The sequence below is a fragment of the Kryptolebias marmoratus genome, linkage group LG7 (assembly GCF_001649575.2).
Source record: "Kryptolebias marmoratus isolate JLee-2015 linkage group LG7, ASM164957v2, whole genome shotgun sequence".
Lineage (NCBI taxonomy): Eukaryota > Metazoa > Chordata > Actinopteri > Cyprinodontiformes > Rivulidae > Kryptolebias > Kryptolebias marmoratus.
The window spans coordinates 10,119,137-10,142,130 of NC_051436.1; the positions used below are offsets into that span (position 1 = coordinate 10,119,137).

At 46.4% G+C, this 22,994-nt stretch overlaps 3 protein-coding genes and 2 non-coding genes across 12 annotated transcripts in view; 4 read left to right on the plus strand and 1 right to left on the minus strand.

Moving 5' to 3' along the window:
* The first annotated feature begins 28 nt into the window (after positions 1 to 28).
* Positions 29 to 10,395, plus strand: coro1b (coronin, actin binding protein, 1B). Of its 5 annotated transcripts, none has more exons than XM_017437342.3 (12): positions 29 to 1,042; positions 1,127 to 1,254; positions 3,008 to 3,213; positions 3,308 to 3,430; positions 4,521 to 4,650; positions 5,693 to 5,874; positions 5,955 to 6,074; positions 6,349 to 6,453; positions 6,533 to 6,678; positions 7,607 to 7,664; positions 7,777 to 8,139; positions 9,203 to 10,395. In XM_017437342.3, the coding sequence occupies exons 3-12, from the start codon at positions 3,010 to 3,012 to the stop codon at positions 9,323 to 9,325; spliced, it is 1,554 nt and encodes a 517-aa protein (XP_017292831.1). In that variant the 5' UTR covers positions 29 to 1,042; positions 1,127 to 1,254; positions 3,008 to 3,009; the 3' UTR covers positions 9,326 to 10,395. The 5 variants fall into 5 exon arrangements, with proteins under 5 accessions (XP_017292831.1, XP_037832371.1, XP_017292830.1 ...); XM_037976443.1 differs by having other exon boundaries at positions 1,127 to 1,231; XM_017437341.3 differs by having other exon boundaries at positions 29 to 999.
* trnar-ucu lies at positions 233 to 320 on the minus strand. Its single transcript is given in 2 exon segments — positions 233 to 268; positions 284 to 320. It is a non-coding gene; the product is annotated as a tRNA-Arg (tRNA).
* A 2,362-nt stretch (positions 10,396 to 12,757) lies between the features above and the next one.
* On the plus strand, positions 12,758 to 16,568 carry si:ch211-119e14.1 (retrotransposon-like protein 1). 4 transcript variants are annotated; one of them, XM_037976752.1, is made up of 5 exons: positions 12,758 to 12,891; positions 13,148 to 13,479; positions 13,630 to 13,723; positions 13,913 to 14,072; positions 15,601 to 16,568. In XM_037976752.1, exon 5 carries the CDS (start codon positions 15,603 to 15,605, stop codon positions 16,194 to 16,196), a length of 594 nt encoding a protein of 197 aa, XP_037832680.1. In that variant the 5' UTR covers positions 12,758 to 12,891; positions 13,148 to 13,479; positions 13,630 to 13,723; positions 13,913 to 14,072; positions 15,601 to 15,602; the 3' UTR covers positions 16,197 to 16,568. The 4 variants fall into 4 exon arrangements, with proteins under 4 accessions (XP_037832680.1, XP_037832682.1, XP_037832681.1 ...); XM_037976754.1 differs by having other exon boundaries at positions 13,148 to 13,342; XM_037976753.1 differs by having other exon boundaries at positions 13,148 to 13,328.
* Positions 16,569 to 17,307: 739 nt separating this feature from the next.
* trnaa-cgc lies at positions 17,308 to 17,379 on the plus strand. The gene has a single exon. It is a non-coding gene; the product is annotated as a tRNA-Ala (tRNA).
* Positions 17,380 to 18,179: 800 nt separating this feature from the next.
* Positions 18,180 to 22,994, plus strand: part of dtx4a (deltex 4, E3 ubiquitin ligase a) — a 13,603-nt gene continuing 8,788 nt past the window's right edge. The window contains exons 1-2 of the mRNA XM_037976713.1: positions 18,180 to 18,524; positions 22,010 to 22,994. Coding sequence (XP_037832641.1) covers positions 18,236 to 18,524; positions 22,010 to 22,994 — 1,274 coding nt within the window. The 5' untranslated portion in view covers positions 18,180 to 18,235. The remainder of the gene's footprint in view (positions 18,525 to 22,009) is intronic.

The window sequence follows — 22,994 nt, forward strand, 5'->3', positions numbered from 1 at the left end:
AAATAAAGTTGTTTTCATCCAAAATTTATTCTATAACATTGGGAATATAAATTAGTGTTTAAGATTAGACAGGTTATACTGCGGGAACGCAAATGTCCGATATATCAATATCCACGTGTCGAAACCGGTGGGACTCGAACCTACAAAGCTTTGCTCCATTCGCATAACGCCTGGATGGCCAACGCGAGAATGATAATAAAATTATACGATGTCCTAATGTCATTCAAAAAGCCGACTCCGGTGGGACTCGAACCCACAACCTTTGAATCCCTTCGATTGAGCCTAGAAGTCCAATGCGCTATCCATTGCGCCACGGAGCCACCTGTTGATCAAGGCAGTAATTGCTGTAGATGTATGGGGTCTCCCTATGAAGGTGGAAATAATGTGTAGTGTCTAGACTTAAACACACGGGGGCGCTAAAGGACTGTGAACACGACCCAGAAGAAACGAGTCCGGTAAACAACGAACGTTAAATAGTTACTTTACCTGTAACAAAATCGACATAGAATTATAAAATATTTTATGTTAAGAGGAATGTTTTCATTCATAGTTATTTTTTGCCAAAACAAAGCCGCCTGTGCTACCCTGCACTACATTTTATCCAGAAGATTCAACAAAAGCAAGTCTTAATACGTATGTTTAAGCTCATCGGTTGTATTTTTCATGCGTGTGTGAAGTGTTAAATTTGGTTCATTTCATTTTTGCTCATGTAACTCTCCGTCATAGTACTTATATCCCTTTTTTCGCGGGCTCGTGTACGTCTCGCCCCGACAAAGGGAAAAGAACGTGGGGATATCCATCTTGACGCCACTGCGTGTCTTCGACACATCCCTCGGTGAGTGGAAGTGTCTGGGATTCTGCTCAATCCATCGCTCTGTATACAAAACAGGCGTTTGGAAAAAAAAAAAGGTGGGGGGTGGTGGTGGTGTCTGCATCTCTTCCCCACTCCCATCACTGTCAGCAGGGCTCCTCTCAGCGTCGTGGGATATGCTCCGTCAGGTCGGGACTTCTTACTCCGGTGCACTTTGACACCAAACAGGAGGTTTCGGATTAGCGGAATTCATTAACAAAATTAACCGACGTGCATTTCCTGTTCTCCCTTTTCACTGAACATGTTTTATTGCAGGTCTGCGCAATAGCAGCCCGCCTGGACTCGGGAGGGGATTAGGTTACAGCTCCTCTCGGCGGATTATTTTTATTGGCCTCCTGTCGCGGCAAAAGAGACTCTTTGGTGAGAGGTCGCTTATAAACCAGGTACGCTTCGCTGCGGCTTGTTGTCCTCGAACGGGGACATGGAGAAGAGAGGGGGGTGGGTCGGTGGGTTTTTGACTGCTGCTGAAACGCCCATCCTTTGTTGCTCATTCCTGTACTTGCTCTTCTGCGAAAGCGAGCGAGCAGACAAAGAAAAAGAAAGAAAGAAAAAAAAAAGATGAGCGGACGCTGGTTAGACACTGGAGGCTTTTATGCTAGCGGGATGCTCGGGACGTGTTCACGGACGTAAAATACTGTGGGATTTTCGGGCTTTCCTGCTCGTAGTCGCGTTCCGCGCTGTTAAATGGTAGATTTCCGCTCTTCTTACCCGCTAATGGACAGTTTCCTCGGGGAATTGTGAGGCTCTAAGTGGATAGAGTTACTGCCCAACCTCCCCACCCCTACTTCCCTCCACAGTCTCAGTGTGCTTTGCTTTCAGACAGAGGGAGGCCTCTTTTTTTGTCCACCCAGTCCTGTACTTTTCAGGACAGTCCCAGTATGGAGGAATTTGCATGCTGATTTAACTGCAGCAGTTTGCTCTCGGCCTAAAGACAATCAGGGGGTGGGGATGGGGGGGTTGTTCTTTCAAAATAAAGTGTAATTAGGTTTATTTTGCATGTACTTACTAATGTAAAGTACACTACGCACAGCACGCCTAAAATGGAACCTATAAGAGTTTTTAAACCATTTCCATACCAAAGCAAAACAAAGAAATAAAAAACTCTTTCCTGATCTGCGCTCAGCGTCAGGTGGGGATGACTCTCAGCGACTACCTTACCAAGTCTGAGCTCGTCATCCGTAAAAACGGCTGAGTTCCAGGCGCTTTTGTGTTCGCTGAGGTCAATCAGCTGTGGCGGCCGTCTTGTTGGACGTCCGGTGATCACATCCCGAGAGCGTCATCAAAATCGGCCCAGTGGCTCGTGAGATATTTCGCCAACAGACGCGCGCGGTTGTCGCCAACAACTTTATGCGCTCGGGACTGTGTGTCGAGGACGACTCTCGGCTACCGCCACACCGAGTCTTAAACTGTTACCTGCGACACTGACCGAAATCCGGCCTGTCTTGTGCTGGCGCAGGTCGCTCAGCCGTGGCGGCCATCTTGAATAGCGTCGACTCCAAAAGTGAATCGGTTGTAGACGCGCATCCAGTGATCGCTTCCCGAGAGTTTCACTGGAATCCGTCCACTGGTTGATGCGATCTTTTGCTAACAGACAGACAAACAGGTGCACACTTTGACGCGGGGAGTTACACGATCACCCGGCGGCGGCAGCGGGCAATTGTGAAATTATCGGTTCTTACCCTCTAAACTTTGTGACATTAAGGGCAGTGAGATTGCACTGAATTGGTAAAATATATTATTCCGATACTGATATTAGATAAATCGATATCGCGATAACGTTATATGTAAAAAAAATTTGCAAACTAAAAACTTAAGTAACATGTTTCCTTTAAAGCTTTTTATTCACCATTTAATGAATGAATTGGTTTGGTATATTCCAGCAATATATGACATTTATATAAGAATAATCCCCACCGACATCTTGTTATAATGTAAATATTCTGTTTATTTACGTTTTAAGCGTCGTCTATAATCCAGGTTTTTCTTCATTTAGTCATTTTTCGTAAATATTTCTGCCACAGGCGTTTGTGTTTCCCCATTGATTAGTTATTCGCCTGATCCGTAGATGTCGTGGCGTTAATATTAGGCGCCTTCTTTTGTCGTTTTGTCTGTTCTAACTGCGTGTTTCATTCGCAGACATGTCGTTCCGCCGGGGCGTCGTCAGGCAGAGCAAGTTCCGCCACGTGTTCGCGCAGGCCTGGAAGGCCGAGCACTGCCTGGACGACGTCAGGGTGTCCCGGGTGACGTGGGACGGCCCCCTCGCCGCCGTCAACCCCAAATTTCTCGCCGTCGTCGTCGAGGCCGGAGGAGGGGGCGCCTTCCTCGTCGTCCCCATCGCCAAGGTTCGGCTTCTCTGCGGCTCGCGGCAGAGAAAGCGTCTGGATGAAAACGGATCGATTTGAGCTTCACCCTCTTTTTTCTCTCTCTCTCTCGCAGAGCGGCCGGGTCGACCAGTCGTGCCCCACCGTCTGCGGGCATGCGGCGCCGGTTCTGGACATCCAGTGGTCGCCCCACGATGACAACATCATAGCAAGTGCCTCGGAGGACTGCACAGTGAAGGCAGGTTTGACGTCGGCCACTCGGCCTGGTGTGGATGGTGGTTTGTGGCGCGGCATCGCCGTATTCTGGCTCCTCCGTTTCTCCCCCGACCACACGAACACAAAAAAACCCTAAACCTGCGGTTTCATCAGCAGGTAGAAGTTTGCAGCTCAAAAAAAAAAAAGGCAGAGCTAAGTGTTAAAAAAAATGGTGTCCTGTATGCGTCAGCTCAGCAAACAATAAGTCAAACGGACAAATAAAAAGGCTTTAGTTTGAAACTGCAACTGGAAGTTTAGTCACTGTTAATGTTAACAGTGGGGGAAATGAACATTTTACACTAAAGTATTAAAAATTAGACATAAAAGTCTGTCTAGCATAAAAAACAGACTTAGTCACACTATGTCAAAACGCTTCTTTAGGGTGTTCTAAAGTCAAAATAATACAGAAAATTAAACGTGGTATGGCTTTTAAAAGGCATGAAAGGTGTCATTTGTTCAAGGGTTCCCTGTCACGTTCAGATCTTTTAAAGTTTGGTTTTGAGGGAAGGTTGTGAGCGAATAATATCTTACCTGTTGTAGATATTAGCTATATGTAAAGTCGATCACTACTGATTTAAAACGACTCCAATCTGGGGGGAAAAAAACACAAAAGCTGTTTTATAAACCATTACATTACTGTCAACGTTGCATTAAGGTGTTATTTATTTAATCTTTTGCAATCACAAATAGCAGCGGCAGCTAGCTGTAGCACTTCTTGTGCGGCCCAGGGCACTTCCAGCATGGCCATCATCGTATGTCTGCTGGAATCCCAGAGTAATCCGTTACAGACTGCGGCGTAAAAGTTTATAAGGTCGACGATGAGCTAGCAGCTTAGGCTAGCTGCTAAATTGTCCATAAAGTCCGACTACCTTCAACAGGTAAGACAGTAACTGTTCGTAGACGACAGATCTAAACCGTCACTTTAGAACTGTCAGGAGGCCTCGTTAGGTCTTCGTCGGAGCCGATGGAAACCCCGAAGGCTCGCTTCGCGGCGTAGGGATCCCGTCGCCGTGTGAAATCGTGAACGGGCTGAAGGCTTGGGGGTTCAGTGTGTTGTCTGCTGTCTGCTGAAGGTGTGGCAGATCCCGGACGGAGGGCTGACGGCGCCGATGACCGACGCCATCGTGACCCTCGAGGGCCACAGCAAACGAGCAGGAATCCTGGCTTGGCACCCCAGTGCCTTCAACATCCTCCTAACTGCAGGTAGAATAATTCGTCTCACTTCGTGCCAACGGCTCGGAAAAACTGAGCGAATCTCCTTGTCAGCGTTTGAAACATTAACTAAGATCTCTTATAGCAGGAAGGCAGGTTAGGCATTAACCAGTGAGGATGTTTTTACATAAAAAATAGTATCTAAAAGAAGGTTTTGTGTTGGCCGATCGCTTGGGAAAGTGTCGAATTTGAGTTTTCTATAAAAAATAAAAAAGTTAGATTTGATTTATCTACATTTTTAGGAGTTTATTTTAGCTGTAAACCAAACAAGATACACGATAAATGGAATCTAAGACCTTGTCCACACAGAAACAGGTTTTTTTTATTTGTCATTTCGAAACAAATTTACTTTCGGGAAACACCGAAACGACCCAAACGATGTAGTAACCATGGTCACAATTTGTTCCCATTGTTTTAGCTGAATTGGTGAAAAAAAAAACAAAGACAACGCAGTTTGACGTGTAAATTAATATATTAGCATCAATGTGATTCCCAAAGAGCTTTCAGCTAAAAAATGATCTGCTGTAGATGTCTTTTTTTACATCTTTTAGCCTCTACTTTTCTCATACTCTGCATTATGATGTTATTGGCGGGAACACGGACTAGACTGTAAAAGCAACAAAAGTCCAAAGAAACTTTTTGGAAAAGCCTGAAGAATGACTGACACTGACCGTTTTAAAAGATTATTTTAAAAAAAACTGTCTCTTCTGATGCAGAATCTAAAGAAATCAGGAGTGGTTTAAAACTTGTTGTGCAGCTCATTATTTAATCAGGTGTCCTTAGAGTTGTGGGAACTGTTTGGAGGTGACTTCTGACTCCTACTGACTTTCTTAAACCACTTTGCATTCTTCTGCTCGTTGCAGACTCAACTAAATGCAACCGCAGTCTTCTTTAGACGAGTCTCTGCCTTAAAACCACGTCTTTGCACCGAGTCATTGTTGTAGTCGTCCCCCCCCCCGTCTCTTTGCTCTGAATGACTTGCTCCCCCATCTCTCTGTTTCACCGCCCGGCCTCTCTTCCCCGTCCGACCCAGGCTGTGACAACGTGATTTGCGTTTGGAACGTGGGCACGGGGGAGCTGGTGTACCAGCTCGCCGAGGCCCACCCAGACCTGATCTACAGCGTCAGCTGGAACAGGGACGGCAGCGCCGTCTGCACCGTGTGCAAGGACAAGGCCCTGCGCGTCATCGACCCCCGCCGAGGCACCGTCCTGAAGGTCAGCAAACGGAGGCTACGCCCTTTGAAAGTGTCCGCCTGTGCAGCGCTTGTTCCGTCAGCCTGCGATTGTTCTTCCAGGTCAGGGAGAAGGTCCACGACGGCACGAGGCCCATGAGAGCCGTCTTCCTCTCCGACGGAAAGATCTTGACCACAGGCTTCAGCCGTATGAGTGAGAGACAGCTCGCTCTGTGGGATACGGTAAGTCCGAACCGTACTGAGACATCAAACCACACAGGGTTCTGCTCAGCAACGGCTCCTGAGAATAAATTCATTTCCTGAATCGATAACTACACCAGTGTTACAGTTCGCGCTACTTTCTCTGTGAAAAAAGATAGACTATATGTTGCTTGATATTTGTTTTTTTTTGTGTACAAAGTTGTCGCCCTTTATTCTCTTCGGGGCGGATGATTTTTTTATGATCCATCTGAATGCATTTAAAATCAAATGAATGTTTATTTTTCTCGTCCAACAGAAGGACCTCTCAGAGCCGATGGCCATACAAGAAATGGATACGAGCAACGGAGTCCTGCTGCCTTTTTACGACCCCGACACCAACATGGTGTACCTCTGTGGAAAGGTGAGCTTGGAGCGAGCGCGGCGGCGTCACGCGGCGGCGGCCCAATTAAATGGACTCGGGTGTTTTTTGTCCTTCTCAGGGCGATTGCACCATCAGGTACTTTGAGGTGACGGACGAGTCCCCGTACGTCCACTTCCTCAGTCTGTACAGCAGCAAGGAGCCCCAGAGAGGTGCGGGCTTTCTTTGTAAACGAGGCGTGGACGTCAACAAGTGTGAAATTGCCCGGTAGGTGCACTGAGTTCGGTACTTGGAACTTCATTGAGAATTCTTATTTTGACTAATCTGTTAATTATGCATGATTACGTTACATTACTTCATCTACGTTCACCACAGGGACTAAACTTTTCTTTGTAGATCCCATAGACCAGCGGTCCCCAACCTTTTTAGCTCCACGGACCGGTTCATTATCAGACAGTATTTTCACGGACCGGCCTTTAAAGGTGTGGCGGATAAATACAACAAAATGAAACGATACGAGCAGCATGAAAACGGGGGTATTTTTTTAAATAAATCCAACGTGTCCTCGCAGCTTTGTTAGCTGCGTTATCAACATGAATAACAGCCTCTCCTCCCCCTGATGTTCTCTGGTCAATATGGCGACGTTTAAACTTCAAAATAAGAGAGACCAGAAATAGAAAGTGCACAAAGAATACAACTCACCATAACGCTGAATCAGTGGGAGCCCTGAGCGTGTTTCTCAGTAACCAGACGGTCCCATCTAGGGCTTCCAGATGTTTGTTTTTTACTCATTTTGCTGCTTGTGGGTTTGTTTTTAGCGGGAACGGATCACGTGACCTTGATACGCGTTCTGACACGCATCAAGAGTGAGTCATAGACAGATGGAAGGGAGAGAATCCGCTCAGTTTTCAAAATAAATGTCATTCAGACTCTGGAAATAAAAATAAAAAAACGGAAATACTGTAAGTTATTTATTCTTTCTGTGCGGCCCGGTACCAAATGACCCACAGACTGGTACTGGTCCACGGACCAGGGCTTGGGGACCTCTGCCAGAGATGACTAAATACATATTGTGTTTCTAAATATAGTCTGTTTTCTACAAACTGTAGCTGTTTTGGGGAGTAACTAAGACTGGATAAAGCAGTATTTCTTGCACCTTATTCTTGAACATCACCGGTAAATTTTTTATCTGCAGGTTCTATAAGCTGCACGAGAGAAAGGTGGAACCCATTTCAATGACCGTACCACGAAAAGTAAGTCACACACAGTAGGATGTAGGATTTTGAAAAGAAAAGAGAAAACCCACGTTCCAAAACTTGCGAGCTTCTGCACGACAGCGACGGTTCTCCCCCTTCGCCTCCGCAGTCGGATCTGTTCCAGGGAGACCTTTACCCGGACACCGCCGGCCTGGAGCCGGCCCTGCTGGCCGACGAGTGGATCGCCGGGCAGGACGCGCCGCCTCTGCTGGTCTCCCTGAGCGGCGGCTACACGGCACCCCCGTCCAAGCACAAGGACACCCTCAGAAGCAAGCCCAAGCTCACCTCTCAGGACTCTGGGACCGCCACGGCGACGGCGGCGGCAGCGACGTCTTCGGCAGGGAATGTAACGACAGCCCCCGCGTCTGCGCCTGCCTCTGCCGCCAAGGAGACGGAGGACGAGACGCCGCAGCCACAACCGCGAGTGGCTGCCAGGGAGACGGATGGAAACGCCGAGAGGCCGAGGAGAGAGGTGCGTCGGACATGTTATCGCCCACCACCACGAAATACGGGATTGTGTAACCGGCTCTGTCTGAACACTTAACTCTGGAACTGGAACACAAAATAAACAAAACAAAAATAAAATGGCCTCTCAGCCTCCGTTAACAAAAAATGCACTTGAATAAAAATTAAAAAAAAAAAAAACTACATTTAACCAAAACAGTACAGATTCTTAAGTCTGTAAACTAAACTGCCCTTCAAAAAATAATAATCTTTAGTTTTATAAAGAGAAGACGGATAAAACTGACAGTTTTATAAACAAAAAGTGCAAACTAACAGAAGCACACGGAGACATACCGGCTCTCAGCGGTTCTCCCACACCGCTGCTGTTACTTCCAGCTGGAAACCAATTCCATTCAGTTTTTTCCTCTCCTCCAATATTAAACAGCGTTTCTTTAGCTTGCTAACTCCTAGCGGGGGCTAATCCTAAAGAGGCTACCTGACGCGATAGGCCACGCCCCCCTGACGCTAACAGAAAGGGAGGGGTCAGTGAAGAGCACCTGAGCCTTTTTGTCCTCCGGGGTCTTCCGTAGAAACAGAGAGACACGAAGGAACGATATCGCAGATAAATGAAAATTATCGACCTCATTTGAATTTATTGTGCGATTCATTGATTTATCGTTTATCGCGACAGGCCTACGGTACATACGAGCCACACCTGATACTTCCTGGGTATGGACCTGGTACTTAGATGGTATTTACCAAGTATGTACTGGGTTTGTACCTTTAAGGGCACATGAGACGGTGCATAACGTAATTTGGTAGCAACCCAGTATGTACCAGGTACTTATCTTACCAGGATGTGTGTTGCTACCAATCCTAAAAAAGTACATTAAAGGCAATTTCCCGCGCTCTTACCAGGCACGTACTGGGCTGTATTATGCATCGCTGCCTTAAGATGCAACCAAATTACACATAAAAAGAATGATGTGCATTCCTTCAGGGAACACTAGACCTTCAGTTTTTCTTTGTGACGGTCGAACCTGTCTGATTGTTTGTTTGGTTTTTTTTGTTTGTTTTCTCTCTTCTTTTAGGACGAGATGCTGACAGAGTTGTTAGCAGAAATGAAGGCTTTACGGGCCGTGGTGCTCGCTCAGAACCAGAGGATCGAGCATCTGGAGAGGCAGCTGGCCCGCATCGAAGACGGCGACGTATGAGGCGGCGAAGGAAAAGGAAAAAAAAAAAGCTTCGCTACATTCGGACAGTATTCTTAACAAAGCTATAGACCGTAGCCTTACTAGAGTTAAACAGCTGTGTGAGTGGAAGAACGTAGAGTAGAGACTAACTGGATTACAGTGGCTTGCAAACTGATCAGCTGCTACAATCAAGACTACAATTCTTCTTCTTTCTTTCTTTCTTTCTTTCTTGCAGGTTTTTCTAGTTTGTGACGTAAAAGCGGGGTGTCATCTGCATAGAGTGAAATCCACAGCAATGTTTTTTTTTCCCCATATTGTAAAGGATATTGTAGCAGTTATCGTACGGTGCAGCTTTGAGCTTTGCTGATTCTAAAAGACTGAAGTAGTTACATCACTGCCTCAAATTCAAGCAAAAAAGCACTAATGAGCATCCTTTGGAGGTTTGCGGCGCATAGCGAAACAGTTAAGTACCTCTTAAAAAAAAAAATACAATATAATCACTAGAGCTTTTTGTTCGGGTAGTTTCAAACCACTAAACTGACATCACGTCAGAATCACTGACTTTTTGTGTGACTCGTGCTTTTGTTTTGTTTTTTTTTATTTTCTTCTCTGTAAACCACTGTGGAAATCGTGATAGGTGACGAGAGAGTAGTTCAATATCTCCGTGCAGCGTGGGTCGCTGTCATTAAACGTCAAAAAAAATGAATTCTGCGAATCGCAAGAGACGCCCGCCTCTTTTTCTGCAAAACAAAAACAAAGCAGGAAGTGACAAGTAAACGCGTGGCCCTAGAGGCGCTTAATGAAGGATCGTTTATTACAGCGCAGCTCTGAAGCTGAGCTAAAAAACACTCTGAATTTTATTATTATTTTAATGTTGTGTTTTTGAATGTGATTTATGTTTTAACGGCAAAAAAAAAACCCAACCCGACAGCTGGTCGTGGTGTGGCGACGGTACGTTCCAAATCCAGACGACTTCCCTTTAGAACCTTGTTTCTGTATGCACTGACCTCGGAACACTAACTGTACAACCAGAAGCGAGTTCGACGAGATCGTGTCGTGAAGATTCATTAAACTTTATTTTATACTTTGAACGGAGTTGCATTTTTTTTCACGTTGATGTTTTGTTATGTATGTTGCTTGGGAGGGGTTTGATCTCTGAAAAGGTAAGGTCTCACTGGTTGAAGATTGGGATTTGGATAGGAGTTTCCAAAATGTCTGGAAACGCTTGCTGGGGAGGGGGGTTAGGAGGGGGGGTTCTCAATTTCTCAGCCTTGAGCGTTATCATGGATGTCTCAAACCGGTCTGAAACCCATCTCGATTGCGTCCCGGGTGTCTCCAATCTGTCTCAAGTGCACTACAGTTGTATTTTAAGACCTGAAAGGGATTATTTTTTCTGATGACAAAAAACAGCCCCGAACGGCCAGGTCCCAGAACCACACTGATGATACGTAATAATCCATCCATCCATTGTCTGTCGCTTGTTTCGAGGCCAGCAGCTGAAGCAGGGAAGCCAAAACGTCTCTCTCCACAGCCTCTTCCAGCTCTTCCAGGAGTATTCCAAGGCATTCCCAAGGCCAGAGATTCTCTAGCGTGTCCTGGGTCCTCCCTGGGGTCTCAGAGTGGCTCAGGAGGTAGGGTTCAAACTCCCGCTCCCTCCGTCTCTTGCTGTTGTGTCCTTGGGCAAGACGCTTGAACCTGCCTTGCCTGCTGGTAGTGGTCAGAGGGTATGAATGGGTGGATGACTGATTGAAAAACGCTTTGGAGTCCTCAGACGTGATAAAAGCGCTGTACAAATGCGGGCCATTTACTGTTTGGACCTGCTCCAATGTCCAGGAGACATCCCAACCAGATGCCTGAACCACCTCAGCCGGCTCTTGTCGATGTGGAGGAGCAGCGTCTCCACGCCGAACTCCTCACCCTGTCTCTTAGAAAGACTGTCTCTAAGACTCTGTGGAGAAAACTCATTTCGACCTCCTGCGATCTTGTTCTTTCAGTCCCGACCCAAAGTTCCTGACCACAGGTGAGGGTAGGAACGTAGACCGACCGGTAAACAGAGAGTTCTGCCTCGCAGCTGAGCTCCCGCTTCGGCACAGCGGATCGGTACAGAGTACACAACACTGCAGAAGCCGCTGTGATCCGTCTGTCGATCTCATCCTCCATTTATAGTAATCATTGATCCATAACCTGCCTATTTGCATCTTAAAAATAGACTCTTGTAGATTCAATTAGAAACAAGGGGGAGGGCGGTGGGTACGAATCAAGCCGAGTCGTAGACGTTCTTATAATCTACGTCGAATTTGACACCCTTAAGAAAACGGGATCGCCATGTTGTTGAAGTTTGCTTTGACGATATCAGTTGGGATAAAGCCCCATTTTCCTCCCTACTTTCCTTTTATTATCTCAGTCGCTGACATCTGAAGGTTTCCTTACAGTCATACCTATCAGCAGCTTGACAAAAACATCTCAACTAACCTTAAAAATCGATCAACTTTAGTCCTCGAGGTCAAAGTTGAGCATTTTTCTACCAACGAATCAACAATGCAGGACTGGCTGTAGGCTTTTAATGCAGTGAGGATTAATCTGACACCCATATAATATTTGCATACGTTTTTATGTCTGTAATGTTTTGCAGTCCTTTGCTGTATCGATGCGGTAAGAAATAAAGCTCCACTTACATGTGAATTTCATTTATTTAAACCTGATTTTTACGGTGAAGAAAGAAGTTTCCAGAGAAACCTCCGTGTGATCTCCGAGCAGAAGAGTTTCTAAAAGAGGCCCGAAAACCAAATCAGTTCTGGTCCGTGCAAGAAAGCAGGCGAGAGTTTGTTCTGTTTTTTTTTTTTTAACAGGCCTGTAACCAGCTTAGAGCACGACAGAGAATGATAAAAACGAAAGTTAAAGTCAGCCAACTGTGCAAACCACTGAAGAGCAATCTCCAAGTTTCCTCCGTTGCTGCAGCTGCAAACCTCAGACCGTGAACGTGAAGCACCACCCCGAGGGGTTTTGGGTTCGACCAGAGTTTGAAATAAGTAATGTGTCAAATCTCTTCTGACCTCAGATGAGGCCTCGGACCACTTTATTTTAAAACCCCTCTAGAAATCATCCGTCCTTTTTTTTTTGTTGTTGTTTTCACATGCTTGTCCTTTCCCGGGTGGCGGGGAGCCGTTTACGGTCCTGCTAAAAAAAATCTGCTAAACTTGACCTAAGATCAAAGAAACAACACAGAAAACAAGGCTTTCCCCTTTTTTATTTCTTCATTTTTTTCCCCCCTGCGTGACCCACGGCACCAGTCCTTCCTCAGTGGCAGGACTCCCTTTCTGTAAAACGTGCTACGGTAAAAGTTACAGTAAAGATGCGGTCCGAGCTGTCTTCTGTTATCGGCTCGGTGAGAAACAGGATGTGGCCGAGGAGGTTCAAAAAGCAACGTCTTCTTTTTATAGAGTCAAAAACTCGCAGCTGCGGCGGCGAGGGGCTCAAATTCGGTCAAACCTGATGAAATCCGCCAAGCAATTGTCCTGCGGCGTCGACGCGTTGGCGGGAACGGGCTCAGATTTGACTTTGAGGGCTGAAGCTGATCAATTTTTAAGGTCAGTTGAGGTGTTTATTGTTTTTTTGGTCAACCTGCTGGTAGATATGAGTCAACGGAAAAAAAAAAACCTTCAGTGACTCTACTATAACCTCATTATGACCCGAATACAGGCGCGCACCTGTGTCGCCTGCTTGAACTGATTGAAATCTTGTCTCCGAGGACAAATTTCAAAGCAATGTGTTCCTCTTCCTAAAATAGTTGTGCTTTTTTTTTTTTCTTTCCTTATCTGCGCTTTCCACAACGCCCCGCTGCAGTCTGCACTCCACCCCGTCTTCAGCCTCCACCTACCTCAAAAGGCTCGTCTTCGCCACATTTTGTGCATCACTTGCCCTCCCCGCTCCGACACACCCTAGATGACATGTAAGGCAGCGCCTCGCTGCTCTTTCGTCCTTCGGCACCCCGGGAGTGCAAGTGTACCTCCATCCAACATCTTCGGTAAGATCGTTTCGGTACGCTCGGGGGCGGGGGGCATTATTTTCCCGCTTTTTGTCCACACCTAACCGTTGATTTTAAGAACTTCCGTCACTTCTTTATGAGCGAAACGGAATTATAGGGCTACCGATTTGCGACACAGTCAGTCACCCTGGTACGTCGATGTTTGTTGCACTTAAAATCCAATTTTTTGTGTTTATTGTGTCTCGTTCTGATGAGCTACGGCAAAAAAAAAAGAAAGAAAAAAGAGCGAAAAGTTTCCTGTCACTGCAGGCTGACTGAAGTTCATTTATCATTTCGACAGGAAACCAACAACCCTGCGAGCGGTCGGCTCAGCTTCCTGTCATTTCAAGGCAACGCCGACAACTTCGCTCAGCAAGACAACGCAGACATTTTAGGTGTGTGTGTCACTTGTTGTCTGCAGCTACTTCTGTGAAATAATCACGTCACGTCGCCAAAATTGATTTTAATCGTATCCGTTTGGATTTGTTGAGTGTATGTAGCAAACGTGAAGGCGTTACAGTTATATACCTCAATATTAATTCTTTTTTTTGTTATTTTATTTTCCAATTTCTCTGGTTTTCTAGGCCGTGGATGTGATAAAACACCGATGGGTTGCCCGCGCCCTTGAAAGAAACCAGGAGTTTTATGACTGCGACACCCGGCCCGCTTTTCAGGCTCACGGCCATTTGAATATTTTTTCTTTTTTTTTTTTTTGGAGCTGCTCAACAGGAAACAACAGCAGAGGTAAGAGGTAGGCAGGGTACTTTACTGAACCGGATCAGACGGGGTGCGAGATTTGAAGCGGGAAAGCCTCGGCGGGATCGCTTGTGTTGTGGCGAAGAGTTCACTTACCAGCGTTTGACTCGTTTGATTGAATTCTCTTGGCTTTAGACATCGGTAAATTTTTATATTTCACAAGTTTCACAAAAGCATTGATGTAATTTTCACGTACAGTTACAGGCCAACTAAAGCAGTCACTTAGCTTAGCGTTGGTAATCTGTTTGAAGATTAAATCTGCCAAATTAAAGCTTTATGGCTAATGTAGTAATGATAATATAAAACTTTCCAGTGTAGAACTTTGCTAAGTTACATTTTTGGAAATGAGGTAATGGATGACCTGAAAAGGTTCTTACAAAAGTTTGAAAATCAAAAAAAGAAGAAAGAGGTGAAGCCATTTTCTTATCACTGAGCGGGAAAATGTATGATCTGCCCACAATACTCCAGGCTTAAAAATAAAAAATAAAAAGAGATAGTTTTAAAAACGCTTTTCAAAGTCGACCTTTTTAAGAGCTCTGTTCCTGATATGAACAGGAGGTGTGAAACCTTTCAGAAACAGTGACTTTAGAGTTGTGCTCGTCTGTTTTTTTTTTTTACAGAATTTCCTGGGTTTGTCTCACTTTAGCCTAATTCTGTCACCGTCGAGCTTCGATCGAGTGCTGAAGTGGTTAATACCTGAGAGAAAACTGTAAACTGTAGAATATTTAAAAAAAAAATTGGGGATAATCTTTAGCATTGATAAAAAATTCTTTCTCTGTGCTTTTATATGTCGTTAATGTGGACGTTTTTGCCACCGAGTGGCCTGGAATAGGTAGTTCACCTGTTTTGTTAGAATGTGCTGACAAGAGAAAAAATTTTTGTTAAAAAAAAAAAAAAAAAAAGTGTTGACAAATTCTAAATTAGCGCGTTTATGCTAAGCTTGTGTATGATTTCAGAAATTTTGGCTAATCTCACGGAAACGCTGTTTGTAAACGGGCTCGACGCATTAAACTGATCTAGTAGAATAACATCTCTAAGTTTTTTTCATTTAAAAAAAAAAAAGCTACAAGCTTTTCCCCCGATGACTAAGTTAGCATCGTGACCACTTTCAAGAATTAGTGACCCCCACATTCAGCCTTAAAAAGGGTGTTGAAAAAAGGTTTTTATTAAAAAAATTAAAAACAACAAATTTCCATTACAATAAGTCCCTTTTAACACATTTCACATTCAACTACCAAACAGGTTGAGCAAATATTGCTGAAACATGAACTTTTTCTTATGTTCCACCCGACACCACTGTTAGGGTCTCTAAGGACCTTTCTACAGAACGTCCATTTCTTGGACAGGTTCACATATCTAAGGAACTGCTTATTATATGCGTCCATAATTTTGCCTTTTTACCCAAAGTCCTAAATTATTAGCTTAGGAGACACGCCAATAAAAGTAAACCCGTCCTCTGAATGAATAGATCTCATTTTCCACGGCCACACTAACTCTGAACCTCTTCTCTCCTCAGGAATGGGTAACACCGATATGACCGTGGGAGTCCTCGTTTGCTTATTGGCATGCCTCGTCCTGCTGTTTCTTTTCCTCTACAAGAAGCTGAACAAGGAGGCGAATGGCGAATACACTGTCCGACACATAATCTACAAGGAAGGAGGGGTCAGGGACCAGGTGAGGGGTGCGGCAATGGCTGTAGAGACACGTCTCGGCGTCCAGCTGTGGCCTCGCGGCGACGAGGAGGGCGAGGAGATGGAGAGCGTTGAAGCAGGACAGTCGGTGGGTGGCGACAGCTGTCGGGGGGAGGACACGGACGGAGAGGACACGGACGGAGAGGACGGCGAGGACGAGGACAGCGAAGAGTACAGTCACAGCAGGAGGGAGGACGAGGACGACAAGTCGAGCTTGGATGGCGCCGAACCAGGGGATCAAGACAGGCTGTTGGGTGAAGCCGAGAAGAACGACGAGACGGAGAGCAAAGAGGAGGAGCAGCAGGCGAAGGAGGAAGCCACCGGCACCGGGCTGCAGATCGACCTGAAGCAGTTTTCCGGCAGCGTCATCTGGTCCGAAGAAGGAGGCGAGGGGAAGAGCGGCGACGTGACGGCGCTGTGAGACGACGAGCAGAAGTCGGTGAAAAGGCGGGAGGCGAACGGCGAAGTTCGGAGGAGTAACTCCGAAAGTGGTTCGGCGAAAATGCACCATGTTGATTTAGTTTGCCCAATGCAAAAAGCAGTGTTAAAACAAAACAACAACAACAACAACGAAAAACAAAGTGATGTGCTTCTGGTCCGGATGCCACTGGGCGATGAAGAATCAGAAGAAAGCAAGCGGCTGTTAAATAATGCTCTTATAAATGTGCATCTGAATGTATTTGTACAATTTCTGCTAATTTTGCCATTGTAGACTGTGGCATGACCTTTGTGTTGCTTAGTGTTTAAACTTTTATACATAAAAAAATAAAATAAAATACAAAATGACAGATTTCATTGTGTTTCTGTTGTGTTTTGGGAAAAAAAAATGTAAAGCTAAAAGGCAGAATAGCTACTTTTAGGGGGGAAAACATGCTAACAACTAGTGCTAAGCTAACAAATGCTAGCTCCTGATAACCTCATTTTCTCACTAACTTAGCTTAAAGCCTAAACTACGGGACAGAACGACAAGAAAGCAACAAATAACTACAGAAATGGCATTTTCTGCTGAGAAGCTGAAACTCAGTTAAGGCTAAAGGAAACAGAATATTAGCTAAAAGGTAGCTACAAGCTAAAAGAACACCAGCTAAAAAGTAAAATTAGCAAAAGGCAACAAAAGTTAGCTAAAAGTAGCAAAAGGCTAGCTAAAAGTAGGCTAGCTATGATTGCAAAAAGCAAACGAACTAACAAAAGGCTAACTAAAACCTAAAAGTAGCATTAGAAGGCAGAAGTAGACCAAGTGTATTGAAGGATGTTTTAAAGAGAACAATGTTTTTGAAGGAACTGAATACATCAGGACATCTCAATGTGTTTTAATGAGAAAAATCTTTGTGAAGAAAGTATAAAAGGTGACAGCACCTGTCTGAATAGGCTGAACTTTCTGATATATAAGCTCAAAGTATGTAGAAGTAGTCAGACTGCAAAAATGTAGTATGGAAAAATAAAATAAAAAAACTGGAAACAATAGTATGCATTTATAACAATAACCGATTGTGTACCCATATATACTGAAGTTACCTCCCTGAGCAACCAATGGGGATGTAGCTCAGTGGTAGAGCGCATGCTTCGCATGTATGAGGTCCCGGGTTCAATCCCCGGCATCTCCAAGTGCTTCTTTTTGTGTTTTTTTTATATATATAATTTCATTTTAAAAATTATATTCACCTGATAAACGCTTGGTTGTAAAGGTTAAAAGAAAAAAAGGTAGTTTCGATTCACGTAAAAGTGGGACGGCAAGTAAAATAAACAGAGGCGATGGTCGCTTCTGATTGGTCGAGAGGGGGCACTTGCTCGAACCTGATTGGACGCTGGATCCTCTCCGAGGCGTTTGGGGCAAAACGTTTGTTTTTCTGCGGCCTCATCCTCCCTTCCCGCCTCCCCCCGGTTCCCCCTTGACAACAGGAGCGACTTTGTGAGAATATCAGCAGACAGGTGAGGAGGAGGAGGGCGGTAAATTAAATCTAACCGGCGAGGCCGTGTTCCTCCGGTTCGAATCGGAGGGAAAAACGCAGATTTTTGTTTAATTTTTTAAAATTTATTGACCGATAAAAGCAGCAACTCGCGCTGCAACCCCAAGTTGCCTCGTCCTCCTCTCAGCCGAACTTGACTGTGCCCAAGAAATGATTTCAGCAGACGTCACTCATCTGCATAGACGGGGAGTAAAATGCGACCATCCCGCAGGGCTCCTCCGCGCGACCTGAGGAGCGTCGAGTCTCGGCCGCTCGCGCTCGAAGAAGGACGGACTCGACCCGAAACTACAAACATGGAAGGTGAGGAAGGTGGTGGGGGGTGGGGGTGGTTTGCATGGACTGTCATCCTTTCAAAAAAAAAAAAGGTATGCTTTTTACATCCCGGCAGAGGACACACACACACACACACACACACACACACACATCTGGGTTGCAAGATGGATGCAAAGCCGCTGTGGATGCACTGAGGAGGAGGAGGAAGAGGAGGCTGTGAATGCCCACCACCCCTCAGTGCCTCGTTCATGTTCGGTTCGGTGGTTGTGGTTTCATTAATGGTGTCCCTCGCAGGGGGAGGATGTTGCTAGCCTCCGCCGTGGTGGTCTGGGAATGGCTGAACGAGCACGGACGCTGGCGGCCCTACAGCCCGGCCGTCTGTCACCACATCGAGGCGGCCATCCGGAGCGACCCGCGCGCCGCTAGCGTGGTCCTGGGCCAGGTGGACCCGCGCCTCTCGCCCTACGTGGTCGACCTGCACTCCATGCACCAGTTCCGCCAGGACACAGGTGAGCGAGGCGGGGAGGATGAGGAGGAGGGTGCAGCACCACCATCACCACCATCTTTTTATTCTCATTTTTGTTATTGCTCCATCAGAGGATCCACGGCTGCAAAATGTCTCCTGGCACTTCCAGCCTTGCTCTGTTCCCATATTATTATTATTATTTATTTCCTAACATCCAGGCCAGGATGGTGTCAGCTTTCCCTCAAAGGGACATTTCAGACATTTTTGATGTGGGGTTCTGTGCAGTGGAAGGTAAACGGTCTGTGCTTATTTACCGTATCTTCAGCGCTACGGGGCGCACTGTAAATAAATAGTCCATTTTCCAACTTTTGTCATATGTAAAGCGCGCCGTGCAGCTCCCAATTCTTGTAGCTTCGCGCGGACCGCGCTTTCTGATTGGCTGCCAGTCACATCCGACAGGCTGACAAGCCAACGTGTTGAATATCCCCGATTTTACATCGGAGCGGTCCCGACGTCCTTCCGAGCAGACCTGATTGCTCTTAACGGCAGGAATATTGCTTTAAGAGTCATCCAAATAATTGGAGCATTCTAAGATTGTCGGAAGTTGAAAATCTGGACAAAATCGACATTAAATTTTTTCCGTGTGAACCAGGCCTTAAACTCCACTGATGGGGCTCATCGGAGGGACACTTCGACACATGTCCACTGTTAGGAATAGAACCTCCAACTCTCCAATTGGGGCACGGCTGCTTTAACCGCTGATCCACAGCCATCAGAGGCTGCTACATAAAACAAAAAAAAGGTGATCCTGAACTGCAGCGAATGGAATGTTGAGTTCTTATCATTTTCAAATTCTCCACCTGGAGAGCTTCGAAATGATTTTTTTTTTTTTTCTCATTTCTCGCCTGGCGAACAGCTAGTTTTTTTGACGTGCCAGTTTGAAAACTGGATTTTTATTGCTCTGAAAGGGTGGGGAGATTCCAGCTCTGCATTCTAGAAGGGGGAACCCTCGAGCCAAGCATTATACGAAGGGATTTCCCGGGCGCAGTGGTCGATTTCACAGGAAATTAAAAGGATTAGAATTAAAACAAAAGAGGCTATGTCTGAAGACATACCTGGTAGAAAACTTTGATTCAAACCTAGATTAGGAAGACTGGAGGCTCGGGTCACATGTATCGATGTGCATTTCTGAAATGCAGGTACGCACTCGATGTAAACAAAGCAAGTTGACCTACTCGCCCAAATTTTCCTCGCAAATTTTTAATCTGAGGACACATTAACCATCGACGTGACATCGTATACTGCGCGGATTCTGTCTCTTCGTGAAATTGCTCAGAGCACTTTTAATATCTTACCTGTCGATGACAGGAGCGGGAATCTTTAGGCACCTCTACGAGTGCTGAACAAAAATCAACGCTTTTTGATACTTTGAAACTTAAATGACGGTGGCTTATTCTACGTAACTAAACACTAATTTCTATATATAAATGCCTAATAATGAGTGCACAATAACGTGGCAAAAAAAAAAAAAAACCTATTAATGACAAGCTACTGATCAACAAGTAGCATTGATGCTAACTTAGCATTGAGAATGCCATAGAAAAGATAATGTGATTAGCATCGTGTTTACCACTGAGGTTTATACGCAAATTAAACGTTTCAGAGGAATTATTAAAGACAGTCACGTTATGAAACCTTCATCTATCACTTACAGACGTACATCCATCGAGGTTCTGCAAAAAAATAAAAAATAAAATGTGTGAGAACGTGCAGCTTTACAACAGGAAGCTACGGTAACTCTACTGGGACAAACGACCGTATTGGGTCCGTATTGACGAGCTAATGGAAGCAGCATCACTTTCAAAGCCGATTTTGCCATTTTTTAAAGAGTCCGGTGCTTAAAGTTTCACGGTGCACGTTAAGTTATGAACTTTTACGCGCTGTCAGTTTTGCGCCGCACGGTTATTTTGGCCACACTTAGCTGCTGCGCCCACTCTTTTGTTTGAAACTTGTATTTTTACGGCCTTAAAACGTCCAAATATCCCTGTAAGAAGAGTGTATCTGCTAAAACCTCACGGAGAAGACTTGTCCGATTGCCTCTTTTTGGAGTCAGGTACTTCAGCGATAAACATAGAGTGGTGAAATGAGCCTGTGTCACATCCCGAATGGTGTGCTGCTTCTTGATTCTTTGTTTTGCACAAGAACCCTTACAGCTCCGATTTAGATGTAGACTTTGCCACCAGCTGTGCCCTTTTTGATTTGGTCTCGTGAGCAGATTTCGTTTTTTTTTTTTTGTCGTAAATCTTCAACCCATCCATCCACTCCCACGAACAGGACCGAGCGTCTGCTGGTGTGAAGAAAACTCTGCAGAGTTTCCTTTGGACACCCGGGGAAAGCAAAGCCAGCCAGCCAGCTCTGGGCCGGCGGAAAAGGCCGCCAGCCAATCGGAATCCGGTAACTGCCGAGCGCTGTTACCAGGGGCAACCTGTTTGCCCAGATTCTCGGCGAGCAAACACACAGACGCGGCGGGCTCCGGCGGAGTTGTAAATCCACCTCGTCTGCTGTCAGCGGCGGAGGCCGCGGCGTCGTGTCTCCCAGTGAAGACGGAGCTGGGTTTCCTAAAATGAAGGTTCGGGTGTTTTCGGGTCACGAAGAGCAGGAAAATTCCTGAAAGGAAAAAATTCTAACGTCATCTTTAAACTAAGCCAAGAAAAAGAAATACGCCTGTTTTGATGTTTAAGACGTGCAAAGAGCGGCTCGTTGGGGTCACCGTGGTAACCACCGTGGCGCCAACTGATTCAGCAGTTCGGATAAATCGACTCTGTCACTCTGAGAGTGCTCTAAAGGTAGGGCAGACAGAAGCGCAGAGTAAAAAGTAAGCCTCAAACGAGCAGGCGCCGTACACCATATTTTTAAATTCACACGTTTGACTTTTTTTGACTCTACCCTGTTTGATATCAGAGATTAAACGAGTGAAATCGACCCTCCGTGTCCAGGTTTTCAGGTGAAATGGTCTTATCTTAAATTTTATTTAGGTGACATTAATATTTTCTGTGAACCTCGGTGGAGTGGATGTAGTTTTAAGATGGCAGCGGTCGACTTTGGTCTGGCCAGACTAGCCGTTAGCTCATCGGTCTGGTCAAAATAAAACTGAATTTCTCCAAACTGTGGTCATTCCAGGAGCAAGGTTTTACCTGCTTATGGCTGTTCCACAGAACCAGTTATCCCTTTAACAGGACTGTACGTGCAAAAGAGATCACAACCAAAAAACGTCAAAAAGGAAGATTTATCAGAACCCTTCTTTTGCTCTTAATGCTGGCTGACAAAACTTTTTTTTTCTAACCTGAAACGACCTAAAACAGGTATATTCAGTGTGCCCCAAAATAAGGGAAGGGGGGAAGGTATTTCAGGCACCTGAGAGCATTGACTGAATGAGGTTGACAGGAAATGATGCTGTTCTGTTTGGGCTGTTAGCGTTGAAGTCATCGAATCCTTCCTAATGCGTGTGGATGTTTTGTTTGTGGTCAGGCACCCTTCGACCTGTCCGACGTAGCTTCTACGACCCCACCTCGGCGCCGGGCCAGGGCTGTTTCTGGGAGTGGGAGAACGACGCCGGCAGTTGGACGGCGTACGACACTGAGGTGGGCATTGCCATCCAGGCGGCGCGGGATCGCCAGCAGCCTTGCCTGGACCTGGCGCCCCTGGGCTTCTGCTACCTCATTGACTTTGAAAACATGACGCAGATCAACGGGCAGACGCAGCGCTGCAGGCGGATCCAGCGCCGCTCGGACCTCGCTTACCCGCTGGTTTCCGGGCCCTTGCCCAAGTCCCACCACGCCTGGGGACCCGTGTCCGTGCCCGGCCACGGCGGACTCCTCGGCGTCGACGTCTCCAGCGTTGGCATGGGGACGATGAGGATGAGCAGCGGGGGGACAGGAAACGGGAGCGCCTACCCCAGTGGGGCGCTCCCCGCCTCGGCCATCACGTCTTTGGGGCAGCCCTGCGCCTGTCAGCAGTGTATGCTGATGCTGAGCGTCAAAGCAGGTACCATGACGACGGCGCAGACTCTGGGTCGAAGACCGCCACAGACCAAGCCCCCCAGTCCCAAACTAAGCAGTTACCCCCTCCCAGGAAGCGCTTACTCCCTAACGCTCCCTCGACCTCCAACACTGTCAAGGTCTCTGTCCCCCCACAGGACGTCTTTATTTGGGGCGACGGGCGGCTACAGTGTGGCTGGTCCAGGCGGAGGTGGGAATTTGGGTTTTATTGGCCCTGGGGGTGTAGGCAGCGCCGGCTTCAGCTTCGGAGGAGGCTTCCCCCACTCCCTCTCCCTTCTCGGCCCAGCCACCGCCGCCCTCTCCATCTCCTCGAGCCGCCCCCCGCCTCCCACTCTCCCACCTCCGTCGCCACCACCTCCCCCGCCCTCCGCCGCTCCCTCGTCGGCGGCCACCTTACCCCCTCAGCCCCCGGCCTCCTTCTCCCTGTCAGTTTCCTGCTCCGCCCCCACGGTCGC